Genomic DNA, 17,840 nt, shown 5'->3' with positions numbered 1-17,840 from the left:
CTGGCCTTGCCCAGTGGGTTTGAGGATGCAGTGTTGCCTTGAGCTGTGGTGTAGGTCGCAGATGCAGCTTGGATCTGGTGTTGCTGTGGCTGTGGTGTAGGCCGGCAGCTGTAGCTCCGATTAGACCCCCAGCCAGGGAACCTCCGTATGCCGCAGGTGTAGCCCTAAAAAGACAAAAAGACAAAAAAAAAAAAAAAAAAAAAAAAAAAAAAAAAAAAAGAAAACTTAGGATACAGGCACAAGTATCCATTATTTGCAGTTATTCCCATGTCCTAACCAAGGAGGGGTTGACATAGCACATACAGCATTGCTTAACTATGAGTAAAAGTTTTAAATGCCCACAAGGTTTGCAAATCCAAGATATTTAGACTCTTTTTTTCTTTTAAATAATTTTACATTATTATCCATATTTTCCCTTCTTTGTTTTTTTAAATCTTAGGATGTACTACGAGTTATTTGGGATATGAATACATTTCTTGGCTATAAATAGAAGAGGTTTGAGTTCTGTTGTGGCACAGCGGGTGAAGGATCCAGTGTTGTCCCTGCTGTGGCATGGGTTTTCGATCCCTGGCCCAGGACCTTCTACATGCCGTGAATGTGGCCCAAAAATAAAAAAGAAGAGGTAGAGGGCTTTTACCTTTTGACTTTGATACTGGTGATGTTCCTATTTAGTTAGTTTTTTCCAAGCAACCTTGCTGTATCCTTATCAATACTATAGAAAATTAGACCCATTGTGCAAATTTTAAAATGCGGAGAGGGGGATGGACTGGGAGTCTGGGGTTTTAGATGCAAACTATTCCATTTAGAATGGGTAAGCAATGAGGCCCTGCTCTGTAGCGCAGGGAAGTCTATCCAGTCTCTTGGGAGAGACCATGATGGAAGAGAATATAAGAAAGGGCGTGTGTGTGTGTGTGTGTGTGTGTGTATGACTGGGTCACTTTGCTGCACAGCTGAAATTGGTGCAACATTGTACATCAGCTATACTTTAATTTTTAAAAAAATCCACAAAAATAAAATAAAAGGTAAAGATAATAGGGTAATTCATTCTTGAAATACTTTTAGCTGTGTTTTAAAAAAGTTACATGCTCATTGTGGATATTTTCTTACAGTCATATCTCTAGGCACATGCAGACTTATTTCCTTAGGCTACATTCTGAGAAGTGGAATTACCGTCTTTAACTCTAAAGGACATCTGTAGTTTGGGGGCCAAATTGTCCCCCTTTCTGGTTCTGTCATTTTTCATAGTGTGAGTGTCCATTTCCTTGGATCCAAGTATCGAGCTCATTTGAAGGCCCATAACCTCCCTTTCCTGACACATGCACATGGCTGTGGATAGATGTACATACGTCACCTCAGACTTCCTTCCTCAAGAAGCACTTCTCTGTGCTGCGTCCTGGCTCTATGTCCCCAGAGCTGAATCAGAGAGTAGAATCAGGGCAGGGAGGCCTGTGCGTGGGGATGGGCTTTGAATGTGCTGGCGTTGACGGTTGCGCAGGAGGCGGGACTAGGTCCAGAGCGGACAGGAACATTGAGCAGGCGCTAAAGTCCTGTTGCTTCTGGTAACTTGATGGAGAAGGGGCTAGTTGAGTTCTCAACGGCTGAGTGAGAGGGTCTCCTGGGCCCAGAGCCTGCCTGTGCAAGGGCAGGGCCGTCGAAGAGGCCTGGTGCATTCCGGCCACGCAGTGCCTTGCTCCTGGTGTGTTCTGGTCGGGTTCTTTGTGGCTGTACTGGGGAGCAGAGGGATCAGACCGGCAGCTGGCGAGATCGTTCTCTGGTAAGGTGTTTGGAAGTGACACAGATAGCTTGAGGCAGGGGACCCCAGGGGATCATGTGGAAGGTGGCCCAGAGAAGGGAGAACCAGTTTGGTTTCCATTTGGGGAAAATAATAACCTAAGGAGGAAAATGCAAGGAGGAAGAATAGGTTTTGGAGAAAGAGAAGGAATTTCATTTTGAACTTCCTGAGTCTGAGATGACAATCTAGGTAGAGGAGTCTAGCTGGCAGCTGGAAATACAGGAGAATGGATTCGTGTGTATATGTGTGTGTGACAGTTTCTTTGTAAAAATTGAATTGTAGAACCTCCTGAAGATAGCGCTCCGACCGCTCTAGGGATGGCCCTAGGGCTTGCTGTTACTCACTTTTCTTGGTGCCTGTGTACATTTGAAAAAATATCAAACGGTACAAGAGGGCACTTAAATCCCTGCCCCTCAGACCTCAGTCCCACCCCCTCTGGAGGAAACTACTGCAGGCAGTTTTTATGTATCCTTCCAGAAATTGGTCTTGCACTGTACTGGTCTTACACACACGTCTAGGACTGTAAATCCCTAGGAAGGGTGAGGCAGACACCAACAGAAGCTCACTGCTACACTCACTGCATTGTGCATGCCGTGACTTTGCACATGTCTCCCGGTCTGCTGCCGCGTGCCAGGGTTCGGGGTCCCTCTGTGCTTGGGTCTTCCAGGTGCCTCGTGTGTAGCCTTCTGGTCTGCAAAGCTAGGTTATTAGAGTAACGTGAGTCTTTCTCCTGTGTGTGTTATATTCTTTAGTGATGTTTTTCCTTGTTATAAAGATGTTGTTATAAAGATTACAATGGTAGTTAACATGTATGCATTTTAATTTTATTTTTTTTGTCTTTTGTCTTTTTAGGGCTGCACCACGGCATATGGAGGCTCCCAGGCTAAGGAGCTGCCAGCCTACACACAGCCACAGCAGCTCAGGATCTGAGCCTCGCCTGAGACCTACACCACAGCTCGTGGCAACACCAGATCCTTAACCCACTGAGCGAGGCCAGGGATCGAACCCACAACCTCATGGTTCTTAGTAGGATTGGTTAACCCCTGCGCCACAACGGGAACTCCTAAATGAATTATTGACTATAATTCAAGGGAAGGTCAGTGAGTGCTCCTGTGATTATTTATTTGGATCCCATTGATGGATGTTTAGGCTCTTTGTATTTTATTTAGTATCCCAAATCATGCTGTGGCGAATATCCTTGTTCCCTCATGGAACTATTTCTGGCGGACGAAAAAAAAAAAGAGGGATTTGTTTTTCTTTTTTCAGCATATGGAGGTTCCCAGGCTAGGGGTCGAATCAGAGCTGTAGCCACCGGCCTACGCCAGAGCCACAGCAATGCAGGATCCGAGCCGCGTCTGCAGCCTACACCATAGCTCATGGCAACGCCGGATCCTTAACCCACTGAGCAAGGGCAGGGACCGAACCCGCAACCTCATGGTTCCTAGTCGGATTCGTTAACCACTGCGCCATGACGGGAACTCCCAGGGATTTGTTTTTAAACAGCTTTATTGAAGTATAATTGATACATAAAACACTGCACATATTTAATGCAAGTATTCAACAGAATGAGTTTGAACATATGCATACTCGCCCCCCCCCCAAACCATCACCACAACCATGGTAAGAGATCCGTCCAGCACCTCCAAAAGTTTACTCGTGTCCCCCTCATTTATTTCATGGTGAGAATACAACATAAAATCTACCCTCTTAACACAACTTTAAGTGCCCAGCAGAGTATTGGAGATTAGATCTCTGGAACTTACTCATCTTGTTGAACTGAAACTGTACACCCGGTGAACAGCTCCCCACCCCCGCCCCCAACCCAGGCCCTTGGCAACCACCATTCTGTTCTCTGTTTCTGTGAGTTTGACTGTTTTAGATATTGCATGTAAGTGGAACCACGCAGTATCTGTCTTCCTCTGATTATTTCACCTAGTGTAACGTCCTTGAGATTTGTTTATGTTGCAAATGGCAAGATTTCCTTTATTAAGGCTGAGTAATATGTCCTTATAGTTAAAGGTGCCATGTTTTCTTTATCTGTTCACCTGTCAGTGTACATTGGGTTGTTTCCATGTCTTGGCTGATGTTAATGAAAGAAGGGGAATTTTAAAAATTATTTATGTAAATATTATTTAGCGCTTATTAATATAACCACCTTGGAGAAGTTGTAATAATTTATATTTTTTACACATGGCATATGAATGCCTTTTCCATATATCTTTGTCAGAAGTAGTTATTTTTAATCATAAAATTTGGGGGAGTAATCTTGTTATTGACAGTAACTGAATAGAACTTTGTCGGTGCCTTCAGGTAAGCCTGAAGTTATAATTAATGAGGACTTAAGTTATGAAAACCAGAAAGCTTGACCTTGATGCAACAGTGGGCTCAGGCACATTGCAAGCTGGGCAGGTGTCCTTCAGGAAGCAGTGGTAGCTCTGAACGGGTTTTGGGTGTGCCTCAGAGGGTGGCCTTGCGCAGAGGGCTGTTGGTGGTGGGTCATCTGCCTGCCTTGGCCTGGGAGGCTTCAGGAAGGCTGCCGTGTTGCCTCTGCTCTTGAGGGTACAGAAGCTCCTAAGAGACTCACACCTCCATCCTGGGCAGCCCAGACGAAAAGGTATGAAGCAGAATCTTTCCTTTTATAGCCAGAGAAATAGCCTTTGAGGGTCATTTTGAAAGGCTAGCATTTCTTTTCCGGTAGAACTTTTTGTCAGAGCAACAATGATTTTTTTCATGTCTCTGTTTTGTCCTAAATTATCTGGAGGCTTGTATTTTTTAAAATACAGAAGCTATTTTTAATTGATATTTTCCCTTGTGATTGTTAAATTTTTGTACTATTATTAATTTGAGATTAATGTAAATTTTACCCCAGCAGATTAATCTTTTTTTTTTTTTCTTTTTGCTATTTCTTTGGGCCACTCCCGCGGCATATGGAGGTTCCCCGGCTAGGGGTCTAATCAGAGCCATAGCCACCAGCCTACGCCAGAGCCACAGCAACGTGGGATCCGAGCAGCGTCTGCGACCTACACCACAGCTCACGGCAACGCCAGATCGTTAACCCACTGAGCAAGGGCAGGGACCGAACCCGCAACCTCATAGTTCCTAGTCGGATTCGTTAACCACTGCGCCACGACGGGAACTCCAGCAGATTAATCTTGATTCTCAATTTTTTAATTTTTTTGAGGGCCGGGCATCCTTTCCAGTTATGTAGTGGCACTTATTTTGTGTTGCTTTTATATGCTTTTCCTCTAAAAACAGGAAGTGATGTGCTTCCTTGCTCACTTTATCTTTTTTTTTTTTTTAATTTATTCCCAGTAGAGGGCACTGTATTTTGATCACAAGGGAGTTGTGTTTTATAACTTAAGATGAGAAACTGTAGAGCTGGGTGTGTAGCATACAGCAGTATTTACTAATTAATCACATTGAGTTGTGGCCCAGATGTGGAAGAAACTGAAGTCGTCTGTGTGTCATTGATTTTGGTAGCATAAAGTTACATTAATATGTGAAAGCAAACTTAGAAAGTCTCTCTCGTTTCCAGCCTTTATTAGGTCATCATGTCACTCAAAAGTGTGCCAGGTGTGTAGTGGGCATTCCAAAAATGGGATTCAGCTCCTTGGGGATTTTTGAAGCACCCAGATCTACATGGCACCTTGCCTGTAACACTGTGCAGGCCACAGAGTTAGAGCCCCTCAGAACTGTTTTAAAATCTTTATTGGAAGTTCTTTTCCTAAATATACCAAGATTTCTCAGTTCTTTAAGCATTTTACATGTAGCTGGTTAAACATAGACGAGATAGGTGGTGATGTTTGTGTTTCGTGTGGGCAAGGAGGTGATCCTGGCTGGTCTGAGGTGGGTTCTCTTGTTTTTGTTTGTTTTTGTTTTTGTTTTTTTGCTTTTTAGGGCCGCACCCTTGGCATATGGAAGTTCCCAGGCTAGGGGTCGAATCAGAGATGTAGCTGCAGGCCTACACCACAGCCCACGGCAACACCAGATCCTTCACCCACTGAGTGAGGCCAGGGATCGAACCCGCATCCTCATGGATTGGGTTCGTTATCAGCTGAGCCACGAAGGGAACTCCCAGCCGGGTTCTCTTGATCTTACTGTTCAAGTATAGTTTTATTTTAAGAGCTCTCCTTTTTGTCCTTAATTCCTTTTCCCCTCTTCCAGTATGGCAAATGCGAATCAATGAAAGAACTGGATAAGCTGTAGAACTGTATATTCTGTGGAGGATGATTCATGGAATATTAAAGTTTAGGGTAGTCTTTTTTTTTTTTTTTGCTTTTTAAGGGCCACACTTGTGGCATATGGAGGTTCCCAGGCTAGGGGTCTCATCGGAGCTACAGCTGCTGGCCTACACCACAGCCACAGCAATGTCAGATCTGATTTGCGTCTGCAACGTACACCACAGCTCAAGGCAATGCCAGATCCTTAACCCACTGAGCGAGGCCAGGGATCGAACCCGCAACCTCATGGTTCCTAGTCAGATTCATTTCTGCTGTGCCACGACGGAAACTCCTGGGTTTAGGGTAGTCTTAATTTAAGAGTTTGTTTTGTAAACCTGTAATGTCTTACCTCTAAATTAATGTGCTCATTAGAAACCTAAAAGCCTAGTGGTAAATAGGAATTTTAGAATCTGCTCCACTTTTTACCAGGTCCAGAAATCTCTTAAAAGACCTTTGCTTGGAGTTCCCGTCGTGGCGCAGTGGTTAACGAATCTGACTAGGAACCATGAGGTTGCGGGTTCAATCCCTGGCCTTGCTCGGTGGGTTAATGATCTGGCGTTGCCGTGAGCTATGGTGTAGGTTGCAGACGTGGCTTGGATCCCGCGTTGCTGTGGCTCTGGCGTAGGCCGGTGGCTACAGCTCTGATTCGACCCCTAGCCTGGGAAGCTCCATATGCCGTGGGAGCGGCCCAAGAAATGGCAAAAAGACAAAAAAAAAAAAGAAAGAAAGAAAGAAAAAAAGACCTTTGCTTGCTTCTTGGTTGTCTGGTTTCTTTACTTACATGTGCAGTGACGGAGACATCTGTTCCCTGTGAGGCAACCCCTTTCCGTTTCCCCAAGTTGTGATCATTGGAAATCACTCCTTCTATTCATCTGCAATCTGCCTGTGCAGGAACAGGATGGCACATATATATTACCCATCACAAAGCTGTTTCAAATGAGTATTTCTTTTCATGGTTAGGGGGAAACTACCTAGGCCAGGATCAGGTGTGATTGGCCATTTTCCTTCTAATGTCCTGAACACAGGCGCACTGTAGTGTTCAGAGAATGAATTCTTACTCAGTTGCCTGTGACTTGAAGATCCACTGGATGTTGGCCTAAATACTTTTTGCCTGTATTTGAATTAGAAAGTGTGTTAAGCGGGCCTTTGTAGAGTAGGTAAGGCGAATTTGGGAAGTTTTTTCCGTTGGTTAAAATGGATGTGTTCTACTGTGATGTGCTTTTTGAAAATCACTGTTATTAAAGTACAGCTGACTTACAGTGTTGTGCCAATTTCTGCTGTACAACAAAGTGACTCAGTTTTATATATATACATTCTTTTTTTAAAAAATATTCTTTCCCATCGTGGTCTATTCCAGGAGATTGCATGGTGCTGTACAGTAGGACCTCCTCATTTATCCACTCTAGACGTAATGGTTTGCATCTGTTAACCCCAAACTCCCAGTCCATCCTACGCCCACCCCCTGCCCCTTGGCCGTCACAAGCATGTTCTCCATGTCTGTGAGTCTGTTTCTGTTCTGTAGATAGGTTCGTTTGTGCCATATTTTAGATTCCACACATAAGTGATATCACACAGTATTTGTCTTTCTCTTTCTGACTTCACTTAGTATGATAATCTCTAGGTGCATCCATGTTGCTGCAAATGGCATTATTTTGTTCTTTTTCAGGACTGAGTAGTATTCCATTGTATATATGTACCACATCTTCTTAATCCATTCATCTGTTGATGGACATTTAGATTGTTTCCATGTCTTGGCTATAGAATGATATGCTTTCAAGCCACAAAGAAACCGATAATTCATAGCAAATAGTCCGTTTAGATAAGAAATCATTAGTTTTGTTGTTCATTTGTGGTCCCCGTCCTTTCCAAAAGTATAGAAGAGTAATGCAAGCTGTGAAGCTCTCTAACTGACAAGTTGTTTTAGATGTAGTCTTTAAGATTCTCAAAGAAAGAAAGAAAGAAAAAAACTATGAAGAGTTTCCATCGTGGCTCAGCGGTTAACAAACCTGACTAGTATCCATGAGGATGCAGGTTTGATCCCTGGCCTCTCTCAGTGGGTTAAGGATGTGACCTTGAGCTGTAGAGCAGGTTGCAGATGTGGCTCGGATCCTGCGTTGCTCTGGCTGTGACCTAGGCTAGCAGCTACAACTCCAATTCAACCCCTAACCTAGGAACCTCTATATGCCATGGGTGCGGCCCTAAAAAGCCAAAAAAAAAAGGGGGGGGGGAAGAATCTGAAGGGAGGATGGCTTTAGGAAATATATTAAAACCTGGGAAGCTTAAAAAAAAAAAAATTTCAGAAGATGCAAAGGTACCTAGAAGCATAGCAAGGAAGACTTGACTCCATGGGGGGGGGGGGGGGTCTCTGGATTCACCTGCGGAACTCCCTGGAGTTTTAAAATCCAGTTTTGCTGTAGTGTTGCACAGTGAGCAGGCAGAACGCTGCTCTAGATCATGCCTTACAAACGGCCCTGAGGGCCTGAAAAGGCTCCTGGTTGCCAACTTCTAGATTGTTCCTAAGGACGCTGAGTTCGGAAATTGCCAGTCACTTTTCAAAAGGAATGCAGCTGCCGTCAGGCAGAGGCCGAGTCTGGAACTCAAGGTTTTTGACTCTGTCTAAAAAGAAAACATCGAAAGAGGCAGAAACTGTTGACTGCTTGCTCGGCCACATTTTCAGTCAGTGTTATAGCCAGTGGTGCTTGGGACTTAGGCATTTTCCTTTCCTTTCCTTTCCTTACAGCCATTTTGGGTCTGGGTGTTTCTAGCTTCCTGTCAGTCCTGTACCCTAATGGGCCTGCCCTTGGGGGCACACCCCTCCTTCCAGATCCTCTCCCTTCAAGGCAGCCCTTCCTGCACGGCCCCTCAGCATGTTCCCTTCTGGCACTTGGCACCCATTGCTGTTGAACTAGTGCCCTTCCCCTGGCTTCCTGGCCCATCCCAGCTGTGCTAGACTGAGCCCCTGCAAGAATACCCTCCCTCTGGCTTACCTCCTGCTCTCTGGAGCCCGCCCTTCCGCCTGTCTGCATCCCACACAAGTTTAGCAGATGTCCTCCCATTCTCTACTCAGTGTCCCTCTTAAAGGTAGCTCTGCGCACTTGCGCCAGCTTGGAAAGGACAGCTGTTTTCATTGTCTTCAGTTCCGCCGTAGTAATTGACTGCATCCAGCGCCTTAGCCAGCCTCGCTTGTCCTTTCTTCTTGTTCATCGATTCCCGCAGCCCCTCAGGCCTCGGCCCTTGCTTTCCCACTGCGTCCTCGCTCCTCCCTTTCCACTGCTGCTCACATCCTCCGGCCCAGCCCCTGAGGCTGTGTGTGGTGTTTCTGGAGCCCATTTCTTGCCTGTCACCATCCTCCAGGCTTTCATCCAGTGCTTCTACTGTGGCAGTAATTTCTGAGCCATCCCCTCTGCATCCAGTCTTGTCACTGCCCGTCCATTGGTTGCACCATTGCCAGATGAATCTTCTTAAAATGCTTTGTTTTTGAAGTTGGTCTTTCCGTGGTCCCTCTCAGAAACATTTAAATAGTTTCTTGTCAGAGTAGGGGGAGGTCTGAACCGCCTAGCTTGTTGCTCAAGCTTGCTGTCAGGCGCCCGCCTTCCTCTCAGGTGCTGCTCCTCCCTCCACGCCTCCCTCGGCCCCAGGCGCTGCTCTTGGCTCGGTGCTCCCAGAGTGTGCCCGTTCCTCTTGGTCCCTGCAGGTCTTTAGCTCCTTCCTAGAGCCTTGTCTGCTGGGCATTCTTTTCAGGTCTTGGCTGATACTCACTGGCTGACCTGTTCATTTGACACTGAAGTCACTAAGCAAGCATTATGGAAGACGTTTGGCTATTTCACTCCTGTGAGGAATGGATTACATAGCGGTGGGAGGGTTGGTCCCCACTGCCAGGAAGCTTGTCTGTGACACCTGGATTCTGTATCTTCATGTGTTAGTATCTACTGGATCCAAAGTGTAAAGGCAGAGGGCAGATCTTACACTTGAAATTTAGAAGAATTTTAAATCAGCAGCCCTGAGCAAGTATTCTGCACTGGCAGATAATAAATGCTGTGGCAGGTGCTAGTACACATCCATTAAGAATTCTTGGAATTTTGGGAGTTCTCGTTGTGACTCAGTGGGTTAAGAACTCAACTAGTATCCATGAGGATGCGAGTTCGGTCCCTGGCCCTGCTCAGTGGGTAAAGTAAGGATCCAGCATTGCCGCAAGCTTCAGTGTAGGTCACAGGTGCAGCTTGGATCTGGCATGGCTGTGGTGTGGGCCGGCAGCTGAGGCGCTGATCTGACCCCTAGCCTGGGAACCTCCCTGTGGTGCAGGTGCAGCCTGCAAAAAAAATAATAACTTTTGGAATTTGGAGTTCCTTGTTTTATTTAATTATTTTGGCATTTTGATTAAATTTTGTACATTCCCATTTTAGCTTAGCATGAATCATAACCTTTAAGGTTGAGAAATCTATGAATGTAGAATCATTAGCTGAGTTGTAAGACTTAATTTAAGATAAGATTAGTTAAGATAGTGATTTCTCATTGGATTGGCCCTGCTTATATTAACTTTTCTGCTTTTTTCCTCCAGTCTGCATGAAGAAATCAGTGATTTTTATGAGTACATGTCTCCAAGACCAGAGGAGGAGAAGATGCGGATGGAGGTGGTGAACCGGATCGAGAGTGTGATTAAGGAGCTCTGGCCCAGCGCTGACGTGAGTACCTGTCTGGGTCACTGGGTGCTTAGGATAGTATCCCTGTGGGTGTGCTTCTGTGGTTTAGTGACATTTGAAAAGCAGTTTTCTTCAGCTTTCAGAATTTGGGGCTTCTCAGTTATTTGCATTGAGTTGGATGACTTGCTTTAAAACTATTTCTTTGCTGGAGTTCCCGTCGTGGCGCAGTGGTTAACGAATCCGACTAGGAACCATGAGGTTGCGGGTTCGGTCCCTGCCCTTGCACAGTGGGTTAACGATCCGGCGTTGCTGTGACCTGTGGTGTAGGTTGCAGACGCGGCTCGGATCCCATGTTGCAGTGGCTCTGGCGTAGGCCAGTGGCTACAGCTCCGATTCAACCCCTAGCCTGGGAACCTCCATATGCCGTGGGAGCGGCCCAAGAAGTAGCAACAACAAAAGACAAAAAAGACAAACAAAAAAAAACAAACTATTTCTTTGCCGTACTGAACAGCACCTACTCTACAAAGGCAAAGTGTTACTTAGGAATCATTGGTATAAAGAGAAGAAAGACTAATCAAGCCTCGTTGTAGCAGAGCGTGCATTCTTTGGATGTGATGTACCCGAACCAGAATCCCATTACTATTTTGTTCCACCCTGTCAGTATAAACAGTGTATATGTAGGAATTCCTTATATCATTCGAAGTGTGTTTTCATAGGCTAATGCATGGCTTCGCATCTACTTTGCTTTCCCGAAATTGCTCTTTTCTTCTCTCTGATCACTCCTTGTCTCCCACTGTAGTCCCCACCCAGGGAACGGAACTTTTGCCCAAGATTTCCTCTGCTTTTTGGTGGTTCTTTTCGGTTTGTTTGTTTTTTTTAACGGCCCTACTTGTGGCATGTGGAAGTGCCCAGGCTAGAGGTCGAATCAGAGCTGCAGCTGCAGGCCTACACCACAGCCACAGCAATGCCAGATTCAAGCTGCACCTGCGACCTGTCACCGCTTGCAGCAACACCAGCTCCTCAATCCACTGAGTGAGGCCAGGGATTGAACCCGCATCCTCACAGATACAGTGTCAGATCCTTAACCTGCTGAGCCTCAGTGGGAACTCCCTTGTGGTTCTTATTGTTGACATTTATTTTTAGGGCTCCTCTGAGGGTCTGTTCTATAATTTCATGCATTCAGAGAAGTAACTTACTAGACCATTCCATTGCATTATATGGCTCTTCTTTAGACTCTCTCATGGGGCGGTGAAGCCAAAGCCAAGGAAGTTTTTTTTGGTACAGTTGGCAACACAGAGAAGCTTCAAATATACAGGGAAGAGGGGAGGACACTAATATTTTCTTGAGCAGCTACTGTATGCCATATTGTTTCTCCTGTGTGATCTAGATCAGTGGCTTTCAACCGGAGACAGGTTTCTCCCTGGGTGGCATTTGGCAGTTGTCAGAAACGCTTTTTTGAGTATGGTGACTGGAGAGGTGCTCTTGGCACGTAGTGATTAGAGGCCATGGCAGTTGCTAAACATCTCACAGAGCAGAGGACAGCCCCTCACAACAAAGAATGATCTGCCCCAGATGTGAGCAGTGCTGAAGTTTGGAAACCCTGATCTAAATCAGTCCTCTGCCTTCTGAGGTGGGGGATTTTCTCCACCATTTTTGAGGAACACGAGGCTGTGATTATTTTCCTGGGTCCATCTCATCTCAAAGGTTGAGCTTTTTTCATTGTTCATCCTTTGTTGCAATGACTTGCATACACATACTGGCCTGTTCTCTGTGGGTTGAGAAAGCCTGTGTCCTGGTTTTATGTAACAGCATAAATAAAGCTGTGTTCTCTGTGGGGAGGAGTGGGAGGGCCTGCAGGCCGGCACTTGCCCTGTAGTCGAAGGAGTCCGACCCTAATTTAGTCGTCGGTGAGAAGACTCCTGCTTAGAGAACCAATGTTAAGGATTGTGTCTGTCGATTATAAAGGAACGTTAGTGACCTGAAAATTACTTTAGGAAGTTTCTCTTTTAGCCTGCATGTTTGATATTTGGACCTAATAAGTTTAAACTGTATTCCAAATGTCTGCCTGTGAGACACAGGATCCTGCTTCATGAAAGCATGGTGCTAGAAAAAATGCTCTTGTAGTACTAAGAACTACCAGTAGAGGGTAGCAAAATCTCACATTTCTCCAGAGTTCGGTGGCTTTTTCCTCTGATATTATAATATAATAATTTTTTCTATTTCAGGTCCAGATATTTGGAAGTTTTAAAACTGGCCTCTATTTACCTACTAGGTTAGTACCTCTATGAAGCTTTTAAAAGATTATGCATTTTTCTATAGCGCATTTGTTTTGACTGTTGAAGGGGTAAGAGTAGAAACAAAACAGATTTATGAAACTAAAAGTCACTTACCTATATTTTATTTGAATTACCTTGAGGTAAAATATTACTGCAAAGAACTGTTCACCCCCATAACTTAACTCACTAACACAGATGGTAATGCAGTCTTATGGTAAAACACCTGATGATGCTGCAGAGTTTTGTATATTCTGGAATGCTAGGTCTCTCACTTTTGAGGTGTAGTTAATTTACAATGCTTACAATGTTGTATTAGTTTCAAGTGTACAAAGTACTCATATATGTATATGTATATAAATATATATACATTTAGATACTCATTCTTTTTCAGAGGCTTTTCTGTTAGAGGGTATTACAGGATGATGAGGGTTGTTCTCAGTGCTCTGCAGTAGGACCTGTTTTGTAGATAGGAGTGTGTATCTCATTTTTATGAAGAGCTCATACTCCTAGCTCCTGTCCCAGCATTCTGACCCAGAAATTCAGGGTACAGACTTCTCTCTCAGGAAAGTCTCTGTCTTTTCAGGCTTCTTGTTTATTTTCATCTTCTCAAATGAGGACTGTTTTGACCCATAGCTGGGGGTGGGGGTGGTGTGTATGTGTCGGGGGTGCTTTTGGAGGGGTGAGTACCAGTTCTCTAAGAATTGAAATGCTCTTGTCTTTACGAAGCAAAAACATTTCATCATGTTTTGCTTTTGTTTTTATCACGGTAAAAGCACCCAGCATGAGACTTACCCTCTTCACAAATGTTTAGGTGCACAGTGCAGTATGATTTAGTGTAGGCATCCATTGTGGGTTTTTTTTTTTTTTTCCTTTTTAGGGCCACACCCATGCACATGGAAGTTCCCAGGCCAGGGGTTGAATTGGAGCTACAGTTGCCAGCCTATACCAGAGCCACAGCACCTTGGGATCTGAGCCTCGCCTGCGACCTACACCACAGCTCAAGGCAACACCAGACCCTGATCCACTGAGCAAGGCCAGAGAACCCACATCCTCATGGATACTAGTTGGATTCGTTTCCGCTGTGCCACAACGGGAACTTCCCATGGTGTTTTTCATCCACTTAAAATTATGTGTTAAGTGGATGGATCCTAGCAGTTTCCATTCTTCCCTTTGCTCTCCTAGGCCTAAAAAAGCCAGAAAATATTCCACTTTGAGTTTTCTTTATTTAGGTTCTGAACTTCAGGAAAACTGTGAGTCATCTTTCTAAAAATTTAGTAAAATTTTATGAATAGGTAGTACATTCATCTAGTTCATATTTGAAAAGGGCACAAAAATAATGACAAAGAAAAGTCTAGATACCACCTCTGTCCCCCAGTTTCTCTCCTTGGAGGAGCCAGTGTTAGCAGTTCTTTGCATATCCTTCCAGAAATATTCTGTGCATATAAAAGGAAATATGTGCTTCTTCCTTTTTTACACAAATGGTGGCACACTAGATATACTGCCTGCATCTTGTTTTTTATCCGTAGTAATCTAAGTCACAGTTACTCAGTTAACCTCATTCACCCAGAAGGTCTTAAGGTTTTCAGTACCAGAAGCCTTTAGGAACAGGAAACACTCAGTGGTGTTTTTGAGGTTTTACTTCTCTCAGAGTCACCCTGGGCAGTGACTTGGAGAAGGAGGAGGTTGTTAAAATCACCAGCCTTTTTCACTTCCTCTCTAAAAAACAGTCCTCACCAACAGTTTTGGTCTCCATCGGGCAGGGTGAGAAATAGGTTTTCATTGGCCTCACTTGCAGTCTGTAGCTTGAAGGTAAGTTAAAGCAAGTACAGTGTCTTGCTTCTTTAAACAACTCTCGCATGTGCTCTGTGTCCAGTGACATCGATCTCGTGGTGTTTGGGAAGTGGGAGAACCTCCCCCTTTGGACCTTGGAAGAAGCTCTTCGGAAGCATAAGGTTGCAGATGAAGATTCGGTGAAAGTTCTAGACAAAGCAACTGTAAGTCTTCAGCATTTCATCTTAAACTCTCTTGTTTCTTATGCATGAAATTTGTAGAATTAAAATTTAATTTTGGTAAGCACAGATTGTTTTTCCTTTTGTTAATGATCACAGTGCTTTGACATAAAAAGTTATATTTGTGCGACAAATGAATGATCCTGGTTATACATTTCTTGAAAAAAAATATTACACAATTTTATCATACACAATACTCACTGTAGCTTTTTTTTTTTTTTTTAATATGAAGAGTATAAATAGTTCTCACTGTGGCACAACAGGATTGGCAGTGTCTGCAGCGCCAGGATGCAGGTTCGATCCCTGGCCTGGCACAGTGGGTTAAAGGATCCAGCATTGCTGCAGCTGTGGCATGGGTCACAAGTGTAGCTTGAATCTGGTCTCTGGCCTGGGAACTCCATGTGCCATGGGGTGGCCAAAAAAAAAAAAAAAAAGTGACCATCTAATAGAAAGTTTATAGTTACGCAGAAGATAACTATAGATGTTACTTTTCTATTCTGTCATATTTTGTGTCCTTGAAAAATTGAGTGTAATTGAAATTTTGTAAATCAAGTTATATTTTAACTAATGGAATGGACATTAAAGAATTTTTCTGGAAAGAGTTCCCTCGTGGCTCAGTGGGTTAAGGATGCAGCATTGTCACTGCTGTGGCTTTGGTTACAGCTGTGACGTGGGTTTCATCCCTGCCTAAGAACGTCCACATGCCATGGTGCGGCCAAAAAAAAAAAAAGAATTTTCACAGAAGCTTATTTTGGAAATAATGTATCTTTTAAAAGTTTGGATTTTTTTTTTTTTTTTTTTTGGTCTTTTTAGGGCTGCACCTGTGGCATATGGAGGTTCCCAGGCTAGGGGTCCCATCAGAGCTGTAGCTGCTGGCCTACACCACAGTTCACGGCAGTGCCCGATCCTCAACCCATTAAGCGAGTCCAGGGATTGAACCAGGGTCCTCGTGGATGCTCATTTGTTAACCACCGAGCCACAATGGGAACACCTGGATTTTTGCTTACTAGGTTTTATGAGAGCAAAACAACTTTTTTTTTTTAATTAAAAGAAAGATTTATTAAAAGCTGTTAATTTGGAAACCCAGTTTTATGCACAGTTTGCTGGCCTGAGTTTTCTAATGACTGGTGCAAATAACCTTTTTGTTTGTTTTGAAGAATTCCTGATATTGCGTATAAGCTCTTCTATCATTTTTCATTTAAGAATAATTTTTACATTTTAAGTTCTCTTGTTAGGTTGTTGCTTGGGCCATTTGCAAAAGTGACCAGCAGTGCCAGTGAGTCATTGTGTGCGACTTAATCTGTCGATCAGTTTTCTTACTGGAAACAGTTCATTGCTATCGGCTGACGTTTGTTATTCGTGATCTTCTTGAGTTGGAAACTGTTTTGCAAAGGAGATAACGTTGAGAATGGTTTTTGTTATCTGATTTCAAAATTCTCAATCAGTGGAAATTACAGACTACATTGCGTGAAGTTAAATGCTAAATATGTAACATAAATTATCTAGGATTGTCTGGAAGGCCAAGTCAGCTATGGTACCGAGTGTTGAGAACACTCAGTGTTCTTACATTGTCATGGGAGGTCAGGACCTCAAGTCTGGTAACCTTGTGTCCTCTGATTTTGACCCTTAATTTGGTTAGAGTATTTAAATATTTTACCTTTCTTCTTTTTCTAGGTACCTATTATTAAATTAACAGATTCTTTTACCGAAGTGAAAGTTGATATCAGCTTTAATGTACAAAATGGTGTGAGAGCAGCTGACCTCATCAAAGATTTTACCAAGGTCAGAGAAATTTCTAGTGTTTATTCAGTGAAACAACTGGCAATGGAGTTGGGTTTTGAGATTCTCGTGTGGTGTTCTGATATACCTGGCTAAACTATTTTTGCATGTGTACTGCTGACAAATGCTTCTTTTCTGTGCAGTGGCTTTACTTGCCTTGAATCTGCTTGTAATAATCAGTAATTTATAATGCGGCCTCAGGGAAGAATTCAGGTCGCGGAAGCTGTTGAAGAACTTCTCTGCTGTAGCTCCTTTCGCTTCGGGGAGATAAGGACTGAGGCAGGCTGCACAGTGGTTGCTGTCTGCTTTCAGTTCCCAAGAGTTCCGATGAAGACCCTCTTTAGGGAGCCTCTTCTAGATTTTAATCCCAGGTCACCTGTAAAGTAGGTCCTGTAGGTGTCCTTACTTTATCCTGAAGTGGTCTCAGTCTGTTTCGGCTTTTGGTGTTTTCTTCCCAGATGGTGCACAGTGTGTCAGCATCATCCGTAGAACATCTCACTTGCTCGAACGCATCAGCTTTTTTCTCCCTGAGCTGAGCCTGAACTACTTTGGCTTATGTAGACTATCTTTTCTGTCCATTCACAATTTTTTTCTTTAGCAGCTCTTCAGATTCACCTTTTTTTTTATGTAAGAAAAAAATGTTAACTGCTTTGTTGTGTGGTAAACATTATATTCTTTTTTTTTTTAAGAAGACATTATATTCTTGTAGAAATGTGCAGAGAAAAAGAGAAATCCATAATTCCACTGTTTTGGGGAGGTATTATGTGTATGTAAATGTTCTTTTTACTGAAAAAGAAACTTTTTTAGGAGTTCCTGTTGCGTCGCAGCGGAAATGAATCCAACTAGGAACCATGAGGCTATGGTTTCGATCCATGACCTCGCTCAGTGGGTTAAGGATCCAGCAGTGCCGTGAGCTGTGGTGTAGGTCGAAGACGCGGCTTGGATCCCGCATTGCTGTGGCTGTGGCGTAGGCCTGCAGCTGTAGCTCTGATTCAGCCCCTAGCCTGGGAACCTTCATATGCCACGGGTGTGGCCCTAAAAAGCAACAAACAAACAAAAAAACCTTTTTTGAAAACTGAGAATAATATGCATGATGAAAAAAAACCTTGCCAGTATGGGAGTTC

At 43.8% G+C, this 17,840-nt stretch overlaps 1 protein-coding gene across 3 annotated transcripts in view; it reads left to right on the top strand.

Moving 5' to 3' along the window:
- PAPD5 (poly(A) RNA polymerase D5, non-canonical) overlaps nt 1-17,840 on the top strand; it is a 66,623-nt gene that overhangs the window by 37,241 nt on the left and 11,542 nt on the right. For all 3 annotated transcript variants that reach the window (XM_021094215.1, XM_021094216.1, XM_021094217.1), the window contains 4 exons: nt 10,571-10,694; nt 12,878-12,924; nt 14,802-14,922; nt 16,612-16,719. In XM_021094215.1, coding sequence (XP_020949874.1) covers nt 10,571-10,694; nt 12,878-12,924; nt 14,802-14,922; nt 16,612-16,719 — 400 coding nt within the window. The remainder of the gene's footprint in view (nt 1-10,570; nt 10,695-12,877; nt 12,925-14,801; nt 14,923-16,611; nt 16,720-17,840) is intronic.

Source organism: Sus scrofa, chromosome 6 (assembly GCF_000003025.6).
Source record: "Sus scrofa isolate TJ Tabasco breed Duroc chromosome 6, Sscrofa11.1, whole genome shotgun sequence".
NCBI classification, from domain to species: Eukaryota; Metazoa; Chordata; class Mammalia; order Artiodactyla; family Suidae; genus Sus; species Sus scrofa.
Note: the sequence above shows the minus strand (reverse complement) of the source record. Positions and strands in the feature narration are given on the sequence as shown.